The 16,642-nt window shown below is 42.8% G+C and overlaps 1 protein-coding gene across 1 annotated transcript in view; it reads left to right on the plus strand.

Moving 5' to 3' along the window:
• LOC119971991 (liprin-alpha-1-like) overlaps window positions 1-16,642 on the plus strand; it is a 193,340-nt gene that overhangs the window by 98,765 nt on the left and 77,933 nt on the right. Inside the window, exons 4-10 of the mRNA XM_038808415.1 lie at window positions 2,281-2,355; window positions 3,101-3,208; window positions 4,000-4,221; window positions 9,462-9,597; window positions 11,018-11,031; window positions 11,204-11,338; window positions 15,333-15,416. Coding sequence (XP_038664343.1) covers window positions 2,281-2,355; window positions 3,101-3,208; window positions 4,000-4,221; window positions 9,462-9,597; window positions 11,018-11,031; window positions 11,204-11,338; window positions 15,333-15,416 — 774 coding nt within the window. The remainder of the gene's footprint in view (window positions 1-2,280; window positions 2,356-3,100; window positions 3,209-3,999; window positions 4,222-9,461; window positions 9,598-11,017; window positions 11,032-11,203; window positions 11,339-15,332; window positions 15,417-16,642) is intronic.

The raw sequence follows: 16,642 nt of genomic DNA on the forward strand, positions 1-16,642 counted from the left end.
GAATCTGACCATCTCGCTTTGACATTCAGTGACATTGCCATTGCTAAATCTCTCTCTATCAGCACGTTGACAATTACCAATGACCAGGAACTTAACTGGAGCAGCCATTAAATACTGTGACTGAGGTTAGAGGCTGGGAATTCTGCAGCGCCTGACTCCAAAGCCTGTCTACCATCTACAAGGCGTATGATGGAATACTTGCCTGGATAAGGGCAACTCCAACAACACAAAAGCAAAAGAAAAATGCGGCCTGCTTGATTGGCATTCCATCTTAAATCTTAAACATTCACTTTCAACACCACTGGGTTCATGGGTTGTGGGCATCACTGGCTGGGGCAGCATTTATTTGTCATCCCTGAGGACAATTAAGAGTCAATCACATTGCTCGGGGTCTGGAGTCACATGTAGTCCAGACCAGGTAAGGGCAACAGATTTCCTTCCCTAACGGACATTAGTGAACCAGATGGGCTTTTACGACAATCGGCAATGGTTTCATGGTTGTCACTAGACTTTTAATTCCAGATTTTTCTTGACTTCAAATATCACCATTTGCCGTGGCGGGATTCGAACCCAGGTCCCCAGAGCATTCCCCTCTGTCTCTGGATTACTAGTACAGTGACAATACCACAACGCCACTGCCTCTTGGTAGTATGCAGTATGTAACATCTACAAGATGCATTGCAGCAACTTAATAAGCCTCCTTTGATGGTACCTTCTAAAACCCTTGTCCTTTACCAACTCGAAGGATAAAGGCGGCATGGGAACATCACCTGCAGGAGACCCTCCACACTGTGTGCCAACCTGACTTGGCACTGTACTGCCGTTCATATTGCTGGACCAAAATCCTGAACTTCCTTCCTAATAGCACTGGGGTGTACCTGTATGAGATGGACACAGAGGTTTGAAAAGGCAGCTCATTCCCCTCTCCTTCTCAAGGACCATTAGAGATAGTCAACAAATGCTGGCCTTGCCAACAATGTTCACACTCCAGGAAAGAAACATACGGAGCTGTGAATCTTTGGAATTCTTTACCCCAAAGAGCTGGGTCTACTCCGTCGTTCAGTATATTCATCACCGAGATTGATTCTTGGACATTGGAAGGAATTGGGATACAGGGATCAGGAAGGAAAATTGCGATGCGATCGATCAACTGTGATTTTACTGATATGCAGAGTATGCTTGAGCGGCTATGTGCCCTACTCCTATTTCTTGTATAAATAGCAGTTCGATAAATAGCATTGTCATGTCTGTCTGGACAGGAAAGAGGTAATTGGGAATTGCCTGTACTTTCACTTTCAGACTTTCCCCCTCTTCCCCCCCCTCACTGTCCCCAAACAGTTTTATAAATTTGGGAGAGTTGTTTTGGATAGATGATGGATGAATTGAGCAAACTTTGTATAGGTCTGTTGAAAATAGCTTCAACCCGAAGGATTTCATATGCATTAGAAGTTCTTTGTGTGCCTTCAGTCAGTAATTTCTCATCCAACAACAGATTGCAAGACTATTAAAATGTTTTTGATTTCAGTTTTGTATGTGCCTATCAAAATTGGAGCTAAAATAATTAAATGTTATTTGATTGGTGGTTAAGAAGTTAATCACTAAAACCTGTTTAGAATATTCAATAGCAACCTGCATTTATCAAGGGTCTTTAATATATAAAGAACATCCTTAAGTACTTCCCAGCAAAACCAATACTGAGCAAGGAAGGAAGAGGTTAATGAGTCACCAAAAGATTAGTCAAAGGGAGATGGAATTTGGAAATGATTTAAGGAGAGCAGAAATAGACAGTGCATTATTTCTATTGAGACATTGCACATTATTGCAACCAAAAATACGCAATGCAACTGTTCCAGCAAATGTTTCTGTGGAGTGAACAAATGCAGAAAATCTACAAAAGCCCAGAAATAGAGGAATGGAGTTTTCTATATGGAGAGATTTAATGATCAGGATGGAGATGTATAATGTTTTGCCCTGGGGATGGGGAATTGCCATTTAGCAGTCAGAGCAAGGTAATGGGTGGGTAGGACTTGGTGTTAGACAGTGGTAGTTCAAGAGTTTTAGACTAGTTTAACTTGAAGGGTGTAACTCTGACTTGGAGAAACTGTTATAAGTAGACAGTCGTATGACAATTTAAATTTTCTCTATGAACTTAGTAAATGTCCATGTTGTCTTACCCAGGAAACAACTTCAGAAATGTGTGATAAATCCAATTAGAATTTAAAACTATATTTTGCATGTTGAATGCTAACTTGTCCAATGTATTTTGTTGCTGTTTTCTAGGTACGAGAGCGGTTACGAGTAGCACTAGAAAGAGTTAGTGCTTTAGAAGAAGAAATAGTAGTTAGAGAGAGAGAGGTAGGTATTTATGTTGCGTTTTCCTGAAATTATCTATTAAACTATATTGGCAACAATTTTTTTGCATTACAGTTTAGAATGTAGTAAAGTGTACAAGTTTGTGGAGTTGTGCAGACATAATCACCAAGAAGGATGGGAGCAGCAGACGCGGGAGAACGCTACCACCTGAAGTTCTCTCCAGGTCCTAACCTGAAACTATATTGCCAGCCTTTCACAGTTGTTGGGACAAAATCCTGGAACGCACACTAATGGTATGGTGTGTGTGTCCGACCCCACCTGCATTGCAGCAGTTTAAGTGGTTAAATACCACCAGGGCAATAGCAATAAGAGACGGATAATAAATGCTGGCCTTGCCACGATGCTCAAATCCGAAGAGTCTTAAGAAAAATATACGTATGCAGTGGGAAGGTATTTGAGTGATTACTGAGCTTTCGTTTTTTTTCTCTCTCTGTTGAATTAAATTCTAATTTCCAGCACGGGGTCACCCATGTATTGGAATGATCATTGCAATGAGCCCATTTCAATCTTCAAGTTCAGATCTTGGAAATGCTGCAAGATCTTGAGCGAGCCCTTGAGAATAAAATGTTTGACGATATCACCGTCAAGCAAGATGCACAATTGCCAAGCTTTCCGACCACTACCTTGACAACTAATGTTTCATAGCAGAAAGCTTTATTTTGGACGTATTGAATTTTGCGAAGGTGCTTGTTTTGCATAACTAATTTTACTTTATAATTTGTTTCAGATTTTCCTATTTAAAGAGCAAAATACACCTACTCTGAAGAAAGGAGGAACAGATCCACTAGAAGATGGAAATAGTGATGGAGATAATATACCAAGCACAAATGGCATGGTATAGTTTTCAAACGTAGATTTATATGCCTCATTTGTATTTGCATCCTTTTCGTTAACCATATCATGAAATAATAAATATGTGGGATTAATTTGAAGATTGTAATTTAATTGGCATGAGGAAATGATTTATTTTACTCCAGGAGTGAAGTGGAATAGTTTATAACTACGGTTCAAAGTCTGAGGTTATATTACAGGTATGCCAGGCATCATGGAATAATGATGTGCTTGTGAATAATAAATACTTCTGGTGTGCAATGGGGCTAGTGACATGCAAAGGTATGTTTAACCACCAGGTGCAAACAAATAAGATGTGTGCTGATTGATGGAGAGAGATGGGGCAGAATAGGGATGAGAATAAAAGCCAGTATGTAGCCTGTTCTTCAAACATTTGTAGTTCCATGCAGCACTTAATGCATAGATTAACTATCACTAAGTTTGTGTCAAGACTATACAGCTTGAATAACTCTCCCTCCAGACAGAGGAATATATTCAGACACAGTTTTTCATTTGGATCCTGGAACTCTTGACAGCAGCCATATTTATGATACCACATGCAAGACGAGACCATTTGAGATTTGAATCAAATCATCTATTCACTGTCCTTGAGGTGTTCTACACATAACCAAGAACACTGAAGCTCCACAACGCACTCGGCAGTTATCTGTCACTTTGTATTATTTCTACATATACTTGTATAATGACCTGTTTAGCATTTCCGTAGGTGGGGAATTCGTATCAGCTTTCTTCTTTAAAAGGTTCCATTTCTGTACCATTACATTTTTTTAACAGAGATTTTCTAATTGTTCCATAAACCATGATGAAGATTCGATTAAAGTAATAGAGCTTCAGGAGACGATAGATAAACAAAACAAGGAGCAAGGGCAGTTAAAGGATCGACTGGCTGTTCTCTCTAGTAGGGTGTCAGAGCTTGAAGAGGATCTGGATACAGCCCGTAAAGACTTAATTAAGTCTGAGGAAATGAACACTAAACTTCAGCGGGATTTGCGTGAGGTAAGATTACTAAGATAAAGTTATTTAACGAAGCTATGTGACTTACCCAGCTCAAACATAATGTGCTTGTATGGATTTCCAGTAGTATATTTGCAAAATTTGAACATTATTAAAGAATAACATTACTGCATTGACAAAATAAGTAACTAGTTTTTATAAATTCCATCCTTTGTAACTATTTAACAAATTGACAACCCAACTTTGCTTAACCATCCAGTGTTGGCTTTGGCCTCCTGCCACTGGAAGGAGTGTCAGCAAATTCTTTAGTTGAGCTACTGGATGGGTAGCATATTATCGTCTGTTGTAAAGGTGAATGCGATGTTAGAACATCGAACAGTACAGCACAGAACAGGCCCTTCGGCCCTCGATGTTGTGCCGAGCTTTGTCTGAAACCAAGATCAAGCTTTCCCACTCCCTGTCATTCTGATGTGCTCCATGTGCCTATCCAATAACCACTTGAAAGTTCCTTAAGTGTCCGACTCCACTATCACAGCAGGCAGTCCATTCCACACCCTAACCACTCTGAGTAAAGAACCTACCTCGGACATCCCTCCTCTATCTCCCACCCTGAATCTTCTAGTTATGCCCCCTTGTAACAGCTACATCCACCCAAGGAAATAGTCTCTGAACGTCCACTCTATCTATCCCCCTCATCATCTTATAAACCTCTATTAAGTCGCCTCTCATCCTCCTCCGCTCCAAAGAGAAAAGCCCTATCTCGCTCAACCTTTCCTCATAAGACCTATACTGCAAACCAGGCAGCATCCTGGTAAATCTCCTTTGCACCCTTTCCAATGCTTCCACATCCTTCCTATAATGAGGTGACCAGAACTGCACACACTACTCCAAATGTGGTCTCACCAGGGTCATGTACAGTTGCAGCATAGCCCCGCGGCTCTTAAACTCAAGCCCCCGTTAATAAACGCTAACACACTATAAGCCTTCTTCACGGCTCTATCCACTTGAGTGACAACCTTCAGAGATCTGTGGACATGAACCCCAAGATCTCTCTGTTCCTCCACATTGCTCAGAACCCTAAGTTGACCCTGTAATCTGCATTCAAAATTTTTCTACCAAAATGAATCACCTCGCACTTATCAGGGTTAAACTCCATCTGCCATTTTTCGGCCCAGCTCTGCACCCTATCAATATCTCTTTGCAGCCTACAACAGCCCTCCACCTCATTCACTACTCCACCAATCTTGGTGTCATCAGCAAATTTACTGACCCACCCTTCAGCCCCCTCCTCCAAGTCATTGATAAAAATCACAAATAGCAGAGGACCCAGCACTGATCCCTGTGGTACACCGCTGGTAACTGGTCTCTAGTCTGAAAATTTTCCATCCACCACCACCCTCTGTTTTCTATGTGATAGCCAGTTACTTATCTAATTGGCCGAATTTCCCTCTATCCCACACCTCCTTACTTTCTTCATGAGCTGACCATGGGGAACCTTATCAAACGCCTTACTAAAATCCATGTATACGACATCAACTGTTCTACCTTCATCTACACACTTAGTTACCTCAAAGAATTCAATCAAATTTGTGAGGCAAGACTTACCCTTCACGAATCCGTGTTGACTATCCCGGATTAAGCTGCATCTTTCCAAATGGTCATAAATCCTATCCTTCAGGACCTTTACCATTAACTTACCGACCACCGAAGTAAGACTAACTGGCCTATAATTACCAGGGTCATTCCTATTCCCTTTCTTGAACAGAGGAACAACATTCGCCACTCTCCAGTCCTCTGGCACTATCCCCGTGGACAGTGAGGACCCAAAGATCAAAGCCAAAGGCTCTGCAAACTCATCCCTTGCCTCCCAAAGAATTCTTGGATATATCCCATCTGGCCCAAAGGATTTGTCGACCCTCAGGTTTTTCAAAATTGCTAATACATCCTTCCTCAGAACATCTACCTCCTCCAGCCTACCCACCTGTATCACACACACATCCTCAAAAACATGGCCCCTCTCCTTGGTGAACACTGAAGAAAAGTATTCATTCAACGCCTCTCCTATTTCTTCTGACTCCATGCACATGTTCCCACTACTGTCCTTGACTGGCCCTGCCCTGGTCATTCTTTTATTTCTCACATCAGAGTAAAAAGCCTTGGGGTTTTCCTTGATCCGACCTGCCAAGGACTTAGAACATAGAACAGTACAGCACAGAACAGGCCCTTCGGCCCTCAATGTTGTGCCGAGCCATGATCACCCTACTCAAACCCACGTATCCACCCTATACCCGTAACCCAACAACCCCCCCCTTAACCTTACTTTTATTAGGACAACTACGGGCAATTTAGCATGGCCAATCCACCTAACCCGCACATCTTTGGACTGTGGGAGGAAACCGGAGCACCCGGAGGAAACCCACGCACACAGGGGGAGGACGTGCAGACTCCACACAGACAGTGACCCAGCCGGGAATCGAACCTGGGACCCTGGAGCTGTGAAGCATTTATGCTAACCACCATGCTACCCTGCTGACTTCTCATGCCCCCTCCTAGCTCTCCTAAGCCCTTCCCTTTTTTTTAGCTCATTCCTTGCTACCTTATAACCCTCAAACGACCCATCTGAACCTTGTTTTCTCATCCTTACATACTCTTCCTTTTTCCTCTTGCCAAGACATTCAACCTCTTTTGTGAACCATGGTTCCCTCACACAGCCATTTCCTCCCTGCCTGACAGGGACATACCTATCAAGGTCACGCAGTTTTTGTTCCTTGAATAAGCTCCACTTTTCGTTTGTGCCTTTCCCTGAGAGTTTCTGTTCCCATCTTATGCTCCCTAATTCTTGCCTGATCGCATCCTAATTACCCCTCCCCCCAATTATAAACCTTGCCCTGCTGTATGGCCCTATCCCTCTCCATTGCAATAGTGAAAGACACCGAATTGTGGGCACTATCTCCAAAGTGCTCTCCCAGAAACAAATCTAACACTTGGCCCGGTTCATTACCCAGTACCAAATCCAATGTGGCCCCCCTCTTGTTGGCCTATCCACATATTGTGTCAGGAAACCCTCCTGCACACACTGTACAAAACCTGCCCCATCCGAACTGTTCGACCTATAGAGGTTCCAATTAATATTTGGAAAGTTAAAGTCACCCATGACAACTACCCTGAGACCTCCACACCTATCCATAATCTGTTTTGCAATTTCTTCCTCCACATCTCTATTACTATTTGGGGGCCTATAGAAAACTCCTAACAACGTGACTGCTCCTTTCCTATTTCTAACGTAGGCCCATATTACCTCAGTAGGCAGACCTTCGAACTGCCTTTCTGCAGCTGTTAAACTATCCTTGATTAGCAATGCTACTCCTCCACCTCTTTTACCACCTTCCCTACTCTTACTGAAACATCTATACCCTGGAACTTCCAACAACCATTCCTGTCCCTTTTCTAACCAGGTCTCCGTAATGGCCACAACATCGTTGTCCCAAGTACCAATCCACGCTCTCAAGTTCACCTACCTTATTCCGGATGCTCATTGCATTGAAGTAGACACACTTCAACCCACCTTTCTGTCTGCTGGTACACTCCTGCGACCTTGATACCCTCCTCAGTACCTCACTACTCTCAACACTGGCTTCTGGACTATAGCTCATTTTCCCAGCCCCTGACAAATTAGCCGTAGCAAATTTCCCTCCCAGGATATTGGTGCCCCTCTGGTTCAGGTGCAAACCGTCCTGTCTGTACAGGTCCCACCTTCCCCAGAATGTGCTCCAATTATCCACGTACCTAAAACCCTTACTCCTACGCCATCCCTGCAGCCATGTGTTTATCTGCACTCTCTCTCTGTTCCTCACCTCGCTAGCACGTGGCACTGGCAACAAACCAGAGATGACAACATGGTTTGTCTTGGCTCTCAGCTTCCACCCTAGCTCCCTAAATTCCTGTTTTAAATCCCCATCCCTTATCTTACCTATGTCGTTGATACCAATGTGTACCATGACTTGTGACTCTTTCCCCTCCCCCTTAAGGATTCTGAAAACACGGTCCGAGACGTCACGGACCCTGGCACCCGGGAGGCAATATATCATCCGTGAGTCTCTTTCGCTGCCACAGAACCGCCTATCTGTCCCTCTAACTAGGCAGTCCCCAATAACTATTGCTCTCCTGCTCTCCCTCCTTCCCTTCTGAGCCACAGGGACGGACTCAGTGGTGGAGATCCATTCACTGTGGCTTACCCCGGTAGGTCGTCCCCCTCAACAGTATCCAAAACGGTATACTTGTTACTGAGGGGAACGACCACAGAGGATCCCTGCACTGACTGCTTCCTCCCAGCCCCTTTCACCGTCACCCATCTATCTTGATTCTTCGGAGTAACTACATCCCTAAAGCTACTATCTATGAAATGAAATGAAAATCGCTTATTGTCACAAGTAGGCTTCAAATGAAGTTACTGTGAAAAGCCCCTAGTCGCCACATTCCGCCGCCTGTTCGGGGAGGCTGGTATGACCACCTCTCCCTCCCGAATGATCCGAAGTTCTTCCAACTCCAGTTCCTTAACATGGTTTCTGAGGAGCTGGAGATGGGTGCACTTCCCACAGGTGAAATCAGCAGGGACACTGACAGCGTCCCTCACCTCAAACATTCTGCAGGAGGAACATTGCACTGCCTTCCCTGCCATCCCCTCTAGATAAAACAAGAAAAAGAAATAAAGAGCTTACCTGTTATTCACTCTACCACTTAGGTTAAAGGAGGTGGAAGGGTGGGGGACACTACAAGTGTAGTGTCTAGGGTTTAGGAACTGCCCATGTTAGCCATGAAATATTGACCATCCATGGAATGCTCCACAATTCACTATGAAGTTGCAGCAATAATTGTGGGGCCCATATGAAATGAAATGAAAATCGCTTTTTGTTACAAGTAGGCTTCAAATGAAGTTACTGTGAAAAGCCCCTAGTCACCACATTCCGGTGCCTGTTCGCCTCATATTTAGTTGGAGTGGAGCCAAGATGAGAGAAGAAAGCACTGGGCTCATAAGAATTGAAGAAAACCAATGAGCACTGTCATATTGATATTTGCATAGCAGCTTTAGCAGACCTTAATTTAAAGCAAAATCTAATTTTTTTTTGGTGGTTTTTTTTAAGGAACAGCATTTAAGAAAATAAATAAGTCCGACAGAAGTTCATTATAGATACTGATTGTTGTTTTTGTGCGAGGAGATTGGGGGATGGTAAGGGTGATGAGCAAGCAATGATTGTTCCTCATGTATGTTCCAATCACAATAGGCCATGGCCCAGAAAGATGATATGGAGGAAAGAATAACAACTCTTGAAAAACGCTACCTCAATGCACAACGTGAATCCACATCTGTACACGATCTCAACGATAAACTTGAAAATGAACTGGCCAATAAGATGCTTTGTACATACAGGTACTCGTATGAGTCGAAAATGAAATGTTGTCAAATGACACTGTTGTGCTTGTGTGTACCTGTTTGGAATAAAACATTGAGGGAAGGCAAAAGTTCAGGAACAGTGCCAGTAAGGGGGATACTACACGTTTTTTTTACAAATATGGCCTTGTATATAAAAACATTAATTGTAGACTGAAAGTGATGTGTTTGCGTATTTAAAATTCAAACACCTTTGTCCCTTACTGAATGCTTTTTTCCACTGTCGGGTGCTTTTGCAGTTATATTGAAGAATTTTCCTTTATCATGGGATTAGTTGAATGCACAGAATTTTGATAGTAATTTAAAACTGCTTCAATTAATTATAGTCGAGAGTAATATTGCAGTAACAAATTGAAGCGCAATTAGCTGTATAAATTTCATTTAAGAATGGGTCTAAGATAAAAAGAAAACCGGAGATAAGACAAAACAATAGGGCATTTCCACCTGACCTGTCAGCATCAATAAAGATGAAAAAAAGGTCACCCTGAGGGGTTGTAAAAGGATACATAGCTGAAATGCTTTTATTTTCAGAAGCTGTTGAGCAGTTTCTATGTTTGGAAATTGAAAATGAAATGAAAATCACTTATTGTCACGAGTAGGCTTCAATGAAGTTACTGTGAAAAGCCCCTAGTCGCCACATTCCGGCGCCTGTTCGGGGAGGCTGGTACGGGAATCGAACCGTGCTGCTGGCCTGCTTGGTCTGCTTTAAAAGCCAGCGATTTAGCCCAGTGAGCTAAACCAGCCCCTGGTGCGCCCAGAAATAGTGAACTGCAACTCGGTCTGATCTCTGGCACGTTTGCACTTTAACTGCTAGACAAGTGGAATTAGCCATAAAATCACTTAATATTCCAGTGCAAGTTTAACCCTGGAAGACTTCTTAACGTTTTTGAAATGAAATAGTTTTGATGCTGTATATTTAATTTGTCACATCGTCACAGTGTAATTCACTCTTCTGGGCCCGATTTTAATTCTGAGCTGAGCTTGAGATGCAGCAGCAAATGCGTAACTACTTTATCGTACACTTGTTTCCTGTTTTGAATAAAGGTTGATGATGCATTAGAGGAGTTAACTGTATTCAAACGTGAGGAAGGCCCATTTTATTTTGTGTGATGAGAAGATAATCCTACCTCTAAATAAGTGGATTTGAATGTAGGGGGAAGCAGCTAATTCATAGCAAAGAGGTGGCTAGGGTACAAAGTTATTTGAATAGAGACGTGGAATCTTTTTACACCTACCAGAGTGGGTAACGGAGGTTGGTTTAATAAGTTGATTTAAATGTTCTGACAATCCTTCGGTACTGCTGAAGCTCCAGCCTGGATTATGTGCTTAAACTCGAAATGGAGCTTGAAAGCTCAACCTTCTGACTCAGATGAGAATGCCACCACTGAGCAAGACTGAGGCATGTTGACGTGCCATTACCTGGTCTATTGCACACTCTGCTCTTTGTCTACCTCAGCATTTAGGCTTTGTCCAATCGAAATTGAAGTGACCTAGTATAATGCTGCAAGAAACCTAAATTAATTCATTCTGAAGTTGAAATGGCTAAATGTTAATTCTTTAAAATTGAAAATGTAGTGTGAAGAGAAGAATCGTCATTTGCAAGAACGGTTGGAATTAGCTGAACAAAAGCTACAGCAAACTCTCAGAAAGGCAGAAACACTACCAGAAGTAGAAGCGGAGTTGGCACAGAGGGTGGCAGCTCTTACGAAGGTAGGACATTAAATCTCCAGTGGTCTTTATGCTAATGCATTATGTTTAGGTCATAGAACGGATGTGAATCAAAAAGCAGATTAATCTCCGTAAGAAAATGGCCTTTTTTAAGCAGCGTTATGTAAGCAGGATGATCGGTTTTTAAATACAGTTTTCAACCTGTTGTACACAATTGATGAGTAATGAAGTGATGACTAATGAAGTTTGAAAATTCAAATTCTAGGAGCTGTGTTTAAATAAAAATAACTGCATTTCTGAAGTTACAACCAATCTAGTCTGTCCTAAGGTGTGCGACTCAATACCTTAGAATTCACTGCTGGTGGAACATAGACTCTAATATGGTTAGTAAAAGATGTGAGCTGCTTGATACACAGATGCAAAAGGATATTTCCATTTGAGCTTTGTAAAATGCTCTGCCCAAAGTGTTAAGTTGTAAACTTGGGTGTTGGACCTTGAAGCTCTCTGATACTACTGCTCAAGAACAAATTTCATAAATCAATGCAGAAGCATTTGCTTCTCGATTTCTTTGCAAGTGGTTCTGAAGACCAGCCACCAGCATACGCATCACTATTTCTCCACCTCAAAATGAAGATGGGAAAAGCAATCTCTATATTCATTTATATAAATATCTTTAATAAAGTATATACATTTGAGCTGAAGTGAGTTTAGGGGAGCTGTCTTTTCAAGATACATAGTGATGCAGCAAAGTAACGGATTGATTTAGGGAGTGACATGGCTGAACACAAATATAGATTTTTCCATTACTTCCCCCACCCATCCATCCCTAACCGATAATGATCTCTCCTAAAATTATTGACCTGGAACTGATTGTACTTGTGCCCTTAGCTTACACCTTTTAAGGGTAGGTTAATGACGGGTCTCTGATGGTGACGATGCACGTGTGCTACAGCATTGAGATAGCAAAGCAGAACTTCATTCCATATAAAATTACTGCGGATGCTGGATCTGAAACCAAAGAGAAAATGCTGGAAAATCTCAGCAGATCTGGCAGCATCTGTAGGGAAAGAAAAGAACTAATGTTTCGAGTCCAGATGACCCTTTGTCAAAGCCTTGACAGATGCTGGCAAACCTGCTGAGATTTTCCAGCATTTTCTCTTGGACTTCATTTCATATTTCTGCCAAATATGGAGTATGTTTTGATTTGTTTATGCGATGTGGACGTTGCTGCCTAGGTTAACATTGTCGTTTATCCCTAATTGCCTCTTAGATGGCGGTGTGGAATTAGATGGTTGAAATGGTAATGAAAGTAAACAATATAAATCAATCATATATGTTTGAAAAGGAAGATCTTTATTTTAATGTAAATGGGACTGAGCTACTGTATATGGGAAAACCTAAAACTTGCAAACTTCCAGTCAGCTGATGGCAGAATCCGATGGAACTGAGCATAACAAAATAAATTCTGAACATCTATAAATTGACACATTTCAGCACTTTGAATTATTGCGATACACAATGTTTTGATGTCCTATATAAAAACATTCTGATAATTGGTTTTCCATTAACTTAATTTAATGAAAATGAAATGAAATGAAAATCGCTTATTGTCACAAGTAGGCTTCAAATGAAGTTACTGTGAAAAGCCCCTCGTCGCCACATTCCGGCGCCTATTCGGGGAGGCTGGTACGGGAATTGAACCGTGCTGCTGGCCTGCCTTGGTCCGCTTTCAAAGCCAGCGATTTAGTCCTGTGCTAAACAGCCCCTACATAAGGGGTATGGAGCTCAGAGTTCAGACCAAACATATATCCAGGAAGGGGTGGGGAAGGTACTTGAACTTGAGAGGAGAAGCCACTTGTCTAAACGTGCTTACTCGTGAAGTAAGGCAATCTAATTAAGTTGCAGAAAGGAGGCTAATGACTATGGCAGTAACGGGTTTAATAGGCAGTCCAGTTGGCCAAACTAAAAGCAAACTACTGCAAATGCTGGAAACGTGAAATAAAATCAAATGCTGGAAAAACTCAGCAAGCGCAAAGTACTGTGGATGCCCTGAAGAGGAATCAGCCGTTAAATGTGTTTCTCTCCACAGATACTGCCAGACCTTTTTCCAGCATTTTCTGTTTTTATTTCAGTCGGCCAAACCTTATTTACGGAAAACAGAGTGATGGATAAAGTTGGCTTCTTATCCAGAATAGAAACCGAGGGTGCAGAAGTACAATAATGACAGAATTTGATCTCAGTGCACAGAATTAATGCAGAGAGACAATGTCTTGCGTGAAATTGGGTCAGGCTGTTTTTGGGCAGTTGGGACAAGGTGCCTAAAGCAGACATTAGGCCCCTTAATGACACATCCAAGGATCCCTCCATTAAACCAGATTGCCCAAAGTGGAACAAGCATTGGGATTGCTACGATCGGTTTTGCTAGGCACTGAAGTGCCTAGGTAGATAACTTAATATATTATTTTAAAAACTAAATTGATATGTTTTCGGCAAGCATGTTGCTGGCTCCACAACACCTCTGATAACCATTGCCTGCCACAATCTGCTTCCACGTTGTTGTCCCCTCCTCCCCTGACACCACCACCCCCCCACAACTTACTTGGGATCCAAACTCTTATTCAGTTGAGCAAGCTTCCAGTGGAGGCACAGCAGGTGCCGGCAGCTTGCTGCAAGTATTTAGATAAGACCCAAGGACTGATTTGGCACCATCTTAAGGCTTTGGGGGGGGCAGGAAACAATTCCTGCATCCATTTAGCGCTTGAAGGCTGGCCTGAACTGTGTGGACAATCTGCTAAGTGTGGTGGACATGAGCGAGATTCCCACCTGTGTTGATGTTTAAAGTTTTATATGTGTGTAATTTGAAGGTTTCCTATCATTGGGGCAGCAGGGTAGCATGGTGGTTAGCATAAATGCTTCACAGCTCCAGGGTCCCAGGTTCGATTCCCGCTGGATCACTGTCTGTGTGGAGTCTGCACGTCCTCCCCCTGTGTGTGTGGGTTTCCTCCGGGTGCTCCGGTTTCCTCCCACAGTCCAAAGATGTGCGGGTTAGGTGGATTGGCCATGCTAAATTGCCCGTAGTGTCCTAATGAAAGTAAGGTTAAGGGGGGTGTTGTTGGGTTACGGGTATAGGGTGGATACGTGGGTTTGAGTAGGGTGATCATTGCTCGGCACAACATCGAGGGCCGAAGGGCCTGTTCTGTGCTGTACTGTTCTATGTTCTATTACAGTATTGAATATTCATTATATTTGAATATCTTTTGATTAGAGTTATCTACAATTATTTTTGTTTCATTTTTTTCTGTAATGGTCAAATACTGTGCAACAAAATCTTTTTTAAATGGACAATTGCCTTGATGAGTATATATAAAGTTTGTATAATCAGAACCTTAATTTGGAGAAATGAGCCAGCCTGTTAATGCGTATGCAGCTTTCCTTTTCAAGCTTGTTTCCATGTATTCTCTCTTGATATGTATGTATTTACGTCCAAGTACTCTTCCATTTCATACAGCAAAGCATTTTTGGATAAACTAATTGTACCTTTTTATATCAAAATTCATCTGCATCCATTTCCCCTACTCGTATCGTAGTCTTAACAATAGTAACCTTTCTGCTGTTTCCTGTACCTTTTTGCCTTTCTTAGTCTGATCCTTCCCTTTCTTCTGAAGATTCTACTCTTATGGAAGCTAAACTGGTGGAACTGAGCTCCATGCTTAGGAAGGTAGAATATGCAATGTTCCAGTCACTGTGCTATGCTTGCAACTTATTGCCTTCTGCAAACAGTGGCAGTTGAAGCCTTGATCCCATAGGCTGAGCTTGCCGAGCATCAAAGCTTCAAATGTGCACCCAGCAATTTAAAGCACCATTCAGCATCTGTCTTATCTTTCATAAAGTGCCGCTTACACCAGGCTTTTGTGACACCACTGGCTGAAGCGTAACACGAAGTGGATCCGAGCTTCTCGAAGACTTGCAATTTTCATAAATTTATTATTCAAGGATCAATCTTTGCAAATTTTAACAGTTTTTATTTATTTGTCAGGCTGAAGAAAGGCATGGAAACATTGAAGAAAGGTTACGGCAGTTGGAGGCACAGCTTGAAGAAAAGAATCAAGAATTGCAACGAGTATGTTGATTGGGGTTTCCACGTTATGATTTATAGACACTAAAATTATAAATCTGCTGAGACTCCAAATACTGAATCTTGTGCAGTTTGTACTATAGTGTATGGATTCTGTTGCATCAAGAAATACACTAAACGTTCAACTTAAAAAAAACTGAAATTTGCTATTTCCCACCTTTTAAAAAAATAATTTTTATTCACATTTTCACAAAAAGAGAACAATAACAGAAAATTCTAAGAACAAAAAAAACAGAACCCCCACCCCCGCCGTAAATACAAAAGAGAAACAAAAAATTAACGCCCGTCATTGGCAAAAACAAATTTTCAACCCAAAACAAAAACATAGAGACAAACCCCCCCCCCCCCCCCCCCCCCCGCCCTGGTTGCTGCTGCTGACCTTTTGTTTTTACCGTTCTGCCAGGAGATCTAGGAATGGTTGCCATCTCCTGAAAAACCCCTGCACTGACCACCTTAGGGCAAATTTCACCCTCTCAAATTTAATAAACACCGCCATATCGTTGACCCAGGCCTCCATGCTTGGGAGCCTCACATCCTTCCACTGAAGAAGAATCCTCCGCCGGGCTACTAGGGACGCAAAGGCCAGAACACCGGCCTTTTTCGCCACCTGCACTCCCGGCTCCACTGCAACCCCAAATATTGCGAGTCCCCAGCCAGGATTGACCATGGATCCTACTACCCTCGATACCGTCATTGCTACACCCTTCCAAAATTCCCCCAGCGCTGGGCATGCCCAAAACATGTGGACATGGTTTGCTGGGCTCCCTGAGCACCTAATACACCTGTCCTCGCTCCCAAAAAACCAGCTCATCCTTGTCCCGGTCATATGAGCCCTATGCAGTACCATAAACTGTATGAGGCTAAGCCTCGCACATGAAGAGGAGGAGTTCACCCTTTCTAGGGCATCCACCCATGTCCCCTCCTCAATCTCCTCACTCTGCTCCTCCCATTTATCTTTCAGCTCCTCCACCGAGGCCTCGTCTACCTCCTGCATCGCCTGGTACACTTCCGAGATCCTCCCCTCTCCAACCCATACCCCCGAGAGCACCCTGTCCTGGACCCCACGCGGCGGCAGCAGGGGGAACCCTGCCGCCTGACAAACGCCCTTACTTGCATGTACCTAAAGGTGTTCCCCGGGGGGGAGCCTGAACTTCCCTTCCAGCTCACCCAGGCTCGCAAACGTTCCGTCTATGAACAGGACCCCAGCCTCC

The sequence above is a fragment of the Scyliorhinus canicula genome, chromosome 9 (genome assembly GCF_902713615.1).
Source record: "Scyliorhinus canicula chromosome 9, sScyCan1.1, whole genome shotgun sequence".
NCBI classification, from domain to species: domain Eukaryota; kingdom Metazoa; phylum Chordata; class Chondrichthyes; order Carcharhiniformes; family Scyliorhinidae; genus Scyliorhinus; species Scyliorhinus canicula.